The sequence below is a fragment of the Hibiscus syriacus genome, unplaced genomic scaffold (assembly GCF_006381635.1).
Source record: "Hibiscus syriacus cultivar Baekdansim isolate YM2019G1 unplaced genomic scaffold, ASM638163v2 tig00110017_pilon, whole genome shotgun sequence".
Lineage (NCBI taxonomy): Eukaryota > Viridiplantae > Streptophyta > Magnoliopsida > Malvales > Malvaceae > Hibiscus > Hibiscus syriacus.
In genome coordinates this window covers 1,367,433-1,378,831 of record NW_024062565.1, presented here as the reverse complement: position 1 = coordinate 1,378,831, position 11,399 = coordinate 1,367,433, and the positions used below count along the sequence as shown (strand labels likewise).

The 11,399-nt window shown below is 36.1% G+C and overlaps 2 protein-coding genes across 2 annotated transcripts; both read right to left on the bottom strand.

Moving 5' to 3' along the window:
- Positions 1 to 1,246: 1,246 nt before the first annotated feature.
- LOC120212930 (alpha-glucan phosphorylase 1-like) lies at positions 1,247 to 6,909 on the bottom strand. The gene is made up of 14 exons (XM_039211112.1): positions 6,625 to 6,909; positions 5,579 to 5,820; positions 5,391 to 5,492; positions 4,943 to 5,119; positions 4,555 to 4,830; positions 4,185 to 4,456; positions 3,934 to 4,051; positions 3,436 to 3,837; positions 3,203 to 3,355; positions 2,354 to 2,719; positions 2,165 to 2,241; positions 1,783 to 1,969; positions 1,510 to 1,710; positions 1,247 to 1,378 (listed from the first exon to the last, which is right to left on the bottom strand). Exons 1-14 carry the CDS (start codon positions 6,875 to 6,877, stop codon positions 1,262 to 1,264), a joined length of 2,943 nt encoding a protein of 980 aa, XP_039067043.1. The 5' UTR covers positions 6,878 to 6,909; the 3' UTR covers positions 1,247 to 1,261.
- Positions 6,910 to 9,006: 2,097 nt separating this feature from the next.
- Positions 9,007 to 10,592, bottom strand: LOC120212929 (BAG family molecular chaperone regulator 8, chloroplastic-like). The gene is made up of 2 exons (XM_039211111.1): positions 9,964 to 10,592; positions 9,007 to 9,894 (listed from the first exon to the last, which is right to left on the bottom strand). The coding sequence occupies exons 1-2, from the start codon at positions 10,519 to 10,521 to the stop codon at positions 9,268 to 9,270; spliced, it is 1,185 nt and encodes a 394-aa protein (XP_039067042.1). The 5' UTR covers positions 10,522 to 10,592; the 3' UTR covers positions 9,007 to 9,267.
- Positions 10,593 to 11,399: the final 807 nt, after the last annotated feature.

The following is an 11,399-nucleotide window of genomic DNA, read 5'->3' as shown; positions in this document are numbered from 1 at the left end:
AGTCGTGTGAATCATTTAATATCTTTAAAAGATCGATCGAAATATTTGATATCTTCAAACATTTCATCATTGCTAATCAGCTCTTACGCTATTTATCACTGTAGATTTGGTTGATTTGCATTGTCGACTATTTTTCATGAAAGAACAATGGAACGTAGGGTCTCCAACGTTTATGTTCGTGTTCATTTATGTTCGTGTTCGTTTATGTTCGTGTTCGTTTATGTTCGTTTATTTATTAAATGAACGAACATGAACAAGTTATATTCCTTAATAAACGAACATGAACAAAAAAATTTTTGTTCGTTTATGTTCGTGTTCGTTTATGTTCGTTTATTTATTAAATGAACGAACATGAACATACTTCCGTTCGTGTGCGTTCGGTTCATTTACAGGCCTAGAGGTATCCGACCTAGGTAAGTACCTTGTGGTACCATTGCTACACGGGAGATCAACAAAAGGAACCTATAGGTATGTGGTCCAAAAGGTTCAAGAAAAGCTGGCAGGGTGTAAGGCGAAACAACTCTCTTTAGCGGGGCGCATTACATTAGCAAAGGCGGTATTAACAACAATACCGTCATACACGATGCAGTTAGTGGAACTACCCCAAAGTGTTTGTGCAGAAATTGAGCGGCTAATTAGAAGATTCATCTGGGGTCTCATTAGGTGGGATAACATCTGCAAGCCATGCTCGAAAGGAGGTTTAGGAATAAGAAAACTCACCCAACAAAATCGAGCCTTCCTTGTGAAAGTGGCGTTTCAGCTGGTAAGGAATAAGAACCACATTTGGGTCCAAGTTCTAAGAGCAAAATATAAGTGAGGAAATTCGATTCCAGAATCTTTGAAAGCAACAAATTGTTCACACCTATGGTGAAAAACGTGTCGAATGACATATAATACACATTATATTTATAACAAAAAAAAATCATAAAAAATTGAAAACAAAAAGGTTCTTCAACTACCAAAGTATAAATGAGACAATTTTAAATGTTAAAATACCGTTTAATCTATTAAATCATTTTATTTCTATCATTTAGTATGAGTCATTTTATTAATTATATTTATATCATTATTTTGATTATTTAAAACATGTTAATTAGAATTAGTTGTATGAAAACATATTTTTAAACTGATAAACTCAAGATTTTATTGCTTTTATTCAGTTACCACAAAATATGGTAATATGACAACAAAGAGAGCAGCTATTAACAGAGCTTTTAAGGCAAAATGGCCAGCTCTCGTAGTTGAAAGACTCTCGGCCAAACTATGGTAATTCCACAGGCTTAATGTTCCAAATCTCCTGGGCATATTCATGAATGGTTCGGTCGCTGCTGAAGTTGTACGAACCGCCGGTGTTCATGATCGACATTCGTGTCCATCTCTGCCACAAACACGGTTACAGGACGTTAGTAAAACGTTACCTTGCTCGGATTTATGTGTCCGACACGAGTACTTGCTGCTAACTAGAACAGGCATGAGTTTGTGATGTGAGCAAAGGAGAAGGTTACTCACTTTCTGATCTTTATATGCTTCATCCACCTTTGCTTGGCATTCTATATAACTAGGGAAGTCTTTGCCGACAAGGAAATAGTCTGCACGTCCGAAGCCTTCGTTTCCTTCTAACGATCCTAACATTTCAGCATAGCTGGAGGAACCGAACACTCCGCTCCTGACAAACTCCTTAACTTCTTCAAACCGAGGATCTGGGACGAACTGCGGAAAGATGTCAACTAGGTCAATGATGAGAGAAAGGAAAACCGGTTATCTGACTGTACGAAAGCATACCTTCCCCTCGGCTCTTTCTTTCCGAAGTCCCGCAATCTCGTCAGCTCTAGCCCCGAAGAGGAAAAAGTTGTCTTCCCCAACCTGGTCTCGTATTTCAACATTGGCACCATCCAAGGTCCCAATCAGAATGCAACCGTTCATCGCAAACTTCATATTGCTTGTTCCACTTGCCTCCATCCCAGCAGTACTGCATATAGGGAAAGCAACATAAAAGCCCCAATGTCAACTCTGTGAATAAGCCTCCTATACAGGCATATAACGATCGAGCTCAATGCAAATTCGAGAAAACGTGGTATTCATTTTCATGTTAAAACCATAACAGCTTCAGCTCCATTAAGCTTCTGTGTTGAAGTTGAGCCAATTTAATATAAAATCGAAATACCTGATATGTTGTGATAGCTCACTTGCAGGGATAAGCAATTCAGCCACACTCACATTGTAATCAGGAACAAAAATAACCTAAAATTACAACACAATAAGACACTAGGCCTGATTAGAGACATGAAAGTAATCGAGTAAACTATTAAAACAACAATTTCACAAAATGTAATATTTTGCAGCCAACATATACCTTCAGTAAATCACCAATATCAGGATCATTATTAACTGTAGCCCCAACATCAGTAATGAATTTCACAATTCTCTTGGCTTGAACATAAGTGGCAAATGCTTTTCCCCCGAATATGCAAACTCGTGGAACAAACTTTTTCTTTCTTTCTGAAGCACTCATTTCTTTCATCAACTTGTACCGGTAAACAATTCCCAAAATGTTCAGCAGCTGACGCTTGTATTCATGGATGCGCTTCACCTGGATGTCGAACATTGAATCAGGGCTTACTATATAGCCCGTCTTTTCTTTGATGAGAGACACAACCTTTAACTTGTTGTTCCTTTTTGAGGCCCTCCACTGGGCCTGAAGATCTTCATCATCCGCAAACTATGAACATATGCCACTACACTCATCAGTAATAATTGAAGGATTCAAACGTTTTCTCATATGTGAAGTCATTTGAATAACCACAAAAATGCACATTTTGCATTTTTATAGACAGAAGCATGCTTCATATATATATATCAGAATAGTAGAGACTATCTATTTCATGATATAATAACAGTGCTGGAATTGCACAAGCAATGCCTATTCTGTGAAATAACAACAAATATTAGATATAGGTGTCTACATAATCGGCACGAAAAATAGGACTAGATTCTACAAAAGACAATCAGGCAGTTTTTTTTCCTTGTGAAAATAGCATTTTAGAAGGTATGTCCGATGACGCTAGTTATTGCTCATAAGAGTTGCCAAGTCATATCATCACTGGTCATTCAAAGAGTGTAAATAAATTTCACTTCAATGAAACATACAAAATGATTGTACAAAAAGTTTTATAAGAAAAAGAAAAGGTTCAGATATGAATACCTTTCTAAGTTCAGACAACTTTTCGGTATTTAAAACCCAATCTTCTGAGCCAGTCCAGCTTGTTATAATTTTACTCAAGTCTGGATTGCAGAAACGGATCCATCTTCTTGGTGTGACTCCATTTGTTTTGTTTTGAAATTTCTCAGGCCACAACTGCCAAAATTTGAGCACAGAGTTCAATAATAGAATCATTTCCTCGTAACAAACAGAGATGTTCTATAAATTGCATTTACCTGAAAAAAATCATTGAAAACTTCGTCTTTTACTATCTCACTATGAATAGCAGCAACTCCATTGACTGCATGACCACCTACAACACATAGGTTAGCCATACGAACCAACTTAGGGGGCTCTGGTACTGGTTCCGGGACCTTCTTTTTCTTCCCTTGAATGCCTTTCTTTACCGATTTACTTTTTCTATTAGCAGGCTTGAATTCTTCTTCATCTTCTTTTTCCTCTTCAGATTCGCTAAGTACATCAGTGGAAACAGTAATAGGACTTGCCTTGGGTTTAACAAGTAAATCAGAGAACGCAGCTGGCAGCTCAACATTTTCTAAAATCCTCATCTGCTTCAGCTTCGTCTGCAGTAAGTTGGAATCCGCTGTACCATATTCTGAAACTATGGTACGAATTAGCTGCAAATGGTATAAATAGGAAGCAAATCGAATTAGAATAGAAACAGGAATTCCAAAAAAATGAAGGTTTCATCTTATGTATGTGTTCCAGCTGACCTCCTCGTCAATCATTTCTATAATCTCCACGTGTCTAGGCAACAGTTTCTGCATAAGAGCTAAACTCCATTTCTCCAAAGCCTCAGGCAGAACAGTATGGTTTGTGTATGCCACGATTCTGAAAAAGGGCATTACAGTGAATACAGAGTATGGCTTGATCTTCCTAATAACATCTTGCAGAAAACATGTTGGAAAAGGAAAAATAAAGGATTTGTGCTGCAAAAAATTAAACAAACATGGCTTAAGCGTACCTTTGGGTGATATTCCAGGCCTCCTTCCAGCTTAGGCATTTCACATCGATCAAAATTCTCATCAGCTCTGGAATGCAAAGAGTGGGATGAGTGTCATTCATTTGCACGGCAACCTTTTCAGGAAATTCCTCCCATCTGACCTTTGTTCCTGTTCTTCTCTCGAAACGTGCAATGATATCTTGTAGGGAAGCTGAGCACATGGTATATTGTTGCTTTAAACGAAGGGTTTTTCCTTCAAGTGACTCGTCCCCAGGGTAGAGTACATAGCAAATCTGGCATTCAAATACATATTATAAGTCATCCTCGTCATACCACTTGGATCAACATTGTCCAAAGCAAATACGGATAATTATAAGAAATAATAACAGACCTTTTCAGCATTATATAGGGCCTCAGCTGCTTGGGTATGTTTTCCAGAGTTAAACACAGATAGATCAAAGTCTCCTGATGGAGCTTTCGTTGACCAGAGTCTTAGGTTGATCGTGGTTTTAGTTTCATACCCTGGTATTGGGACATCATAAGCAACAGCTATTATATCCTCTCCTCCAATCCAGTGTTTCTTTCCGTCTGAATCTGTAAGGACCTTGCCATAAAACTTGATAGGATATCTGACATCATTTCTCACAATTTCCCAAGGATTGCTCATCTAAAAGAGAAACCACAATCAAGACAAAGTTAAATAAAACAGCAATATTCATTTTGCAGATGTCATATAGACATTGTGTACATTTATTTCTACAAACAAAGAGCAAGTATACCTCAAGCCAATCTTCAGCAACTTCTTCCTGCCCATCTTCTGTAATACGCTGTTTAAATAAGCCATACTTATATCTAAGCCCATAACCCCATGCTGGATAATTTAAGGTTGCCAAAGAATCCAGAAAGCAGGAGGCAAGTCGACCGAGGCCTCCATTCCCTAGGGCAGCGTCAGGCTCCTATAAACCAATCAAAGAATTTAGCTATCATGACACCCTCCCAGTTTTTCTTTTTTGACAAAGACACAAAACAAATCAGAAAGGGAAATCATATATGGCACTATGGTAGCTGGTAAAGGATTCAAATGATGGTCAGTTCCTCTGATAAAACAGAAAATGTATCAATAACTAAGTCTATAGATTCTTTTTTCCTCTCCAATCATTCACTACTGTCAGAATGTATTATAAAGCAAGGTACGCAAAAGAGAAAAAATTATATACACCGATCAACCTGAGCAGCTATTTTTTCTAGGTTGTGTCCAAACTTCCTCAAAGCCTCTGCATAAGCTCCAGTAAGCCCCAAATTACCAATTGCATTCAACAGAGCTCGACCCTATAGAAGAACAAGTAAGGCTTAAATTGTAACATCTTCAAAGTGAGTTACAGAACTCAAGAACTGAACGTCGAAAAATCGCACACCTGTAGAAATTCCATTGACAAATAGTAAGCCTGCTTTGCATTCAATCTTTCATAATAATCATATGTTGCATTCCAGTTTATAATGAGCGCGTCACGAACACTTTGTGCGGTTGCAAAGAAAGCCTTTGGAAGCTCCAACTTCTCAGGGGAAAACAATGGGGTGAACTCGGCATGGTATTGGATACTAGAGGCAATGGATGAAGCATCCGGAGGAGTTAAAAGGGGACGACTGCCAGGAGATTCTACGTCCCATGAAAATGAATCAAAGTTAAAATGAAAAGCAAAAGCGTAAAGCGAAGGACATTGGAAAAATTATACATGTATATATAATTAGGGAAAAATGTACAAATGGTCCCCTGATTATATGATATTGTTTTATTAAATCCTCAACTATTAAAAATTACAAAATAATTCTTCGACTATAGAGTGTTATTTTGTTGAGTCCGTTGATTATTAAAAGTTATAAAATAGTAACCCGACTGTTCATTATGTTTCAAATTCATCATTTTCAATTAAAAAGTTGAGAGTTTTCTAAACTAAACTTAATATCATAAAATATGATTCCAAAATCTCAAACGACTATCATATATCAATCATCGTATTAATATTCAATTTAGACAATTGAATAAAAACATAATAAATAATCGAGTGATGATTTTGTAATTTTTAATAATAGAAAGACTTAACAAAATAAAATTCTATAATCGAAGTATCGTTTTATAACTTTTAATAGTAGAATGATTTAATAAAACAATATACTATAGTCATTTGTGTACTTTACCCACATAATTAACACACAAAATCCATAAGTTTCCAATTAACCAAACAAATAAACAAGAAAACTAAAAGTAAAAAACAGAGCATTTGCATTCGATATTACGGAAGGAGATCGAACCTGAAAAATAAAAGTGGAAAGCGAAGGAGATTGTAATTAATAACACAAAATCTTCAAGTTTCCAATTAACCAAACAAACGAACAATAAAACTGAAAAATAAAAGTAAAAAAACAGAGCATTTGCATTCGATATTACGGAAGGAGATCGAACCTTCTTGCTGAGTAAGCGGATCTTTCACCTTCTGTTTGCGATCACTCGACACATTCTTCACCGATAACGACCTCTTCATCGGCCGAAGCTGCCACTTCCTCATCAGCATCAGTTGATCCGCTTTGATTACTCTTCTCCCTCCGCCACCGCCGCCATTCCTTCCACGGCCGAAGTCGAGGAATCTAGCCACCGCATTGTGACCGGAAACCGCCTCCGTTCCACTCGTCATCGCGGAGTATCGCCACGTAGCCATCTCTCTTTCCAAATTTGTGTAAACTTGAATAGATCACACAGTACTGAAAATGATCGATTCACGGGAATTATATATACTACTCCATATGCACTGAGTTCCAATCACGCAGATATTCAACGGTTTCCACATGGACACATCTGATTTGGTCCACGTGGAAATAATTTTACCGCTAATGTAACTTCCTATGATGGTAAAACCATGCCCTTTTTTACCGCTTCGCCACCGAATAGCTGTCTCTATATTATTTGATTTTCCAGTTAATTATAAATAAGGTTCAAATTATACGGTTTTTCTTAAATAAGTATTTAATATTTTTTCCTAATTCAAGTATCTAACGTTATAAATATTATCACTTTAGACGTTTGAGTAGTAACTATTGTTAATTTTCTCCCTTAAGTAATATGTTTCATATTCTGATAATTTTAATTTTTTAAAAAAATTAAAAAACATTATTTTTTCTTAAATTACAAAAAACTCAAATCCCTTAAAAATCTTAATCACTAACCTTAACCCATCATTAGCACCCTTATCAGCCACGATCATCGCCGTCAACGTAGTTCTTCTCATCTTCCTAGTCATATGATGTCATATTTGACGTCGATTGGTCGTCGAGATCACGTGAGGTTGTGATTTTCAACCTAGAGTTCGCGGGGTACAAAACGTCGATTTTATCTTCGATTGATCGCAATTTCATAGGGTTATTGATTGTCGGAAGAAGTGAGGTTGGATGAAGTTTCGTCGATGGTAAATACGGTAGTGGGTGTGGGTTTAAGGGTTGAAATGAGGGTTTTTAAAGTTTTGGGGCTATTTTAAAATTTTTATGTTTTTAAATATAATTTTAAATTTAAATAAAAATTTTAAAATTATCAGAATGTGACATGTGTCACTTAACGATAAATTTTAAGTGTGATTATGGTTCAAGCACCTAAAGTGATAACATTTATAATATTAGGCATCTAAATGATTCAAATGTGATAATATTGAAGAAAATTATAGTTTAATTACTTATTTTACAATTTAACCTTTGGTTTCTTCGAGTTTCGATGACGTGGCCTGATCTGATCGGTGGAGTTTAAGCTTTTATTTCGGGTATAGGAAGGGGATTCTTTTTTTACATTTTCTTCCACGGAAAAACGAGATGCTAAAGTGAAATAAAAACTACACATTAAGTATAATTTTGAAAAAAATAAAAGTTAATATACGAAAACGGAACAAAACTAATATTTTAAGTACTAAATACATAATTTACCCAATAAACTATGGAACTATATCAAAATATTAAATATTTTCAATTATTTCAATTAAATTGATAATTTTGAACCAAATTAATCGATAATTAAATTTTAAAGAAAATATAATCGTTAAACAGTTTCATATCTAATTATTCGATCGATTAATTGAATTATATTTTATTAGAACAATAAACACCCCATATTTTTATGGTCACATGTGTATACTATTTTGGCTTAATGCAAAAATAAGTGTATAAACGATTAAGTTAATTTTAGGTGTATAAAAAATTTTCCTTAAAATATGTGACTAATAGACTAAAAAAATGTGCAGCAAAAGGGATAGCGTCGAACCATAATTTCAAGGTATCGATAAACGGCACTGCCTAGTTGCTGGTTGTATTAATGGTAACCTAAGACGAGATATTCCAATGCACAGTAATGGCTCCGAAACATTCATCATAAAGTTCATCAACCGGAGTTTGTATACGCACAAACCGTAACTGCTCCGGACATGATAGTACGATCTAAAGAGTAGGCCTAGAACAATAACACCACCATGATGTGTGTGCCGGTGTATGAGCGTGTTCGTAAACATTAAATAAGTTCTCTGAAACCGGGTCTTCAGTTGCCCAGCTCTGCCAGTTAACTAGGAACTCTTCATTTCCATGTTCGAATACATGTCAAACACAAACCAGACAGATAAACAATGATGATAACGAAGAATGCAGGTAACATAGGCAGGTCAAACACATACCAGACACTTCATTTTGCTTGATGCATCCATGTTTGGCATTCGTATTTGACTCGTATTTAGACACGAGTGTGAGGAACTAAACTATATCCACGTTACGATGAAGCCGGAACTCCATCGCTCATGTGGTGAACATACGGATACTGATTGACATGAAAATAAATTGTAGTGAAGACAACAAGCAAGGCAAAGGACAACAATTCAGTTCAGCTGACATTAAACAATCAATCAAGTGCAGGTTACAAAACAAGTCATCAAACCAGGCCCTCTCAATGTGAGAAATTGATACATTACCGGGTATTGTCGGAACTCGCAACATGTCCATGGGAGCACTCTCGCTACTATTATGGTCACAAGCATGGAAGAAGAACCAATGAAGACCTAATGGAATCAAATTAGGTTCACATCTATGAAACAATTTTGAGTGCACCATCTTTCTTCTTCACCGGAACAGCTTTAGCTTCCATCTTCAAAGGCAATGGCGCGGAAAACACAAAATCTCCACCTCGAATCCGATAGTTCCCACCAGTCTCGGTCTTAGCTTGTTTGCTCGAGTTCTTTCTCGAATTCTTCTCTTGGTCACTGCTCTGCAAAGACTCATCATCATTCAAGTTAATCGCCTCCAAGTTCGCAACTAAATCTTCACTTTCACCAACAAGATTCTCCATTACATCTCCATGTTCGTCACTCGAAACACACTCGTCGGTTAAGCTACCGTCTCCACTCGAACTAACAGCATTCTCATTGCAGATGATCCTATACACATTCCCATCCTCAGCAAACCTCACGGTTTTGTTCGCTTTCAGTCGAATCCCTTGCTTTTTAACCAAAACCCCACCATTTTCATTTCGATACTCTCCTCCATTAACAACATCATCTCCTTCTTCATTGTTGGACCTCAAAACCCTCAAATTGTTTCCATTCTTATACATGAGCTTATGCCTTTTCAAAGCCAACCCATCAATATATTCCAAAAACTGAATCAAATATCTACTAACTGACCTTTTACCATCTCTAATCATCGGATCACCACCCTATAAAAGAACACCCATGTTTCAAAATCCAAAAAAAACAAGATTTTTAAGTACCAAATATAGATGTACCTGGAAAGAGTCAAGTTCGAGAAGCAAATCCATGGCTTTTTGAGAAATGACCCGAGGATCCAGATGGGATTCTTTGGAAACTGAGAGTTTGAGTGAATTGAGACTTGATTTGATAAAGGCGAGATCTTTGAGCTGCCTAAGTGTCCTCGATCTATGAACCAGGAAAGCTCTGAAATGGGCTTGGATTACACGAGCGGCTGTGTCTCTAAGCGTAAACGAAGGGCGAGAAGAGCGTTTCGAGGCTGTTGAAAAGCTGTGGAGCGAGGATTCGAGAGCGTCGATGCGGCTCACGAGTGAATAAACGAGAAAGTTGGGGTCTTGTTTGTGATGGTTTTTAGTGGCAAAGTTTTGATCTTGGGAGGGTTTATGAACATGGGTTTGATTTAGATGGTGATTTTGTTGCGGTTGGAGGAGCGAAACAAGGGCTTGTAGGAGAGGCTCAGATTGTAGGGTATACAGCGGCGGCGGTGGTGGGTGGAAGCACTGGGGGCAGGAGCAGGTGGAGCAGCAGGCGGTGGTGGCGGTGGTGTGGTGGTGGTGGTGATGGGGGCAGGCCATGAGGGTTTGGATTATGGGGCCATGGAAGTATTAGAGAGAATAACACGTGGAAATGGATAGATTGAAGTTTGAAGAATGATCAATGAGTGAGAGTGACCTGCAAATTTATGTCGTTTCTTTAGAAAAATCACTATTAGAATCCATAATGATCCGTCAGATATCATCTCATTTGAAATTACTGATTTAGTTCTCTTTATGAAAGGATAGTAATAAAGTATCGATCGTCAGTCAAATCTTTACGAGATTTTATTAAAATTAAAGTGGATGATCTTCCGCGTCTTTATTGAACGTCTAAAATGTACGAAAGGTACGAATTCTTTCATTATACATGTTAAATTATTTGAGACTCTATTATTATTGAGCCTCTCTTATAAATAATCTCTCTGAATATAAACATTACAACTAAAATTACTTGTTTATTCTTAATTATATTAATTTTATCTATCAAGTTAAGTAGATTTTGTTATTATTTTTATAATGTAAAATTATTTTTTATTATATTATAATTAGTTTATATTTAATTATTTAAAAAATTATTTTACTAATATTTTTATTATATTATATTTATTTTATATTTAATTTACATTTATTGTACTAATTATTTTATATTATTTTTTGTTGTTGTAAAATTAGAAGGCGGCATCATACCTTGAGACATTTTGCTAATACGTTAACAATATGATATTGTGTTATTTAAATTATTGTGAAATTTTTTATTTTTTTATTAGTTTATATTTTAATTAATATACTATTTACTTAATTAGACATATTTCAACTATTGTTTTTGTAGATATAAGACTCTCAATCTTTTAAACTCTCAAAACGATACGTATTTCAGCTATTGTTTATTATGATGGAGAAACTCAGGAAGATGAAAT

Excerpts from the sequence above, each read along its gene's own strand:
- LOC120212929 (XM_039211111.1), bottom strand. The coding sequence starts at position 10,521 with ATGGCCTGCCCCCATCACCACCACCACCACACCACCGCCACCACCGCC. Across the intron at positions 9,895-9,963 it reads TCGAACTTGACTCTTTCCAG|GGTGGTGATCCGATGATTAG; the intron begins GTACATCTATAT and ends GTTCTTTTATAG.
- LOC120212930 (XM_039211112.1), bottom strand. The coding sequence starts at position 6,877 with ATGGCTACGTGGCGATACTCCGCGATGACGAGTGGAACGGAGGCGGTT. Across the intron at positions 5,120-5,390 it reads TAGAAAAAATAGCTGCTCAG|GAGCCTGACGCTGCCCTAGG; the intron begins GTTGATCGGTGT and ends ATTGGTTTATAG. Across the intron at positions 4,457-4,554 it reads CCCTATATAATGCTGAAAAG|ATTTGCTATGTACTCTACCC; the intron begins GTCTGTTATTAT and ends TTTGAATGCCAG.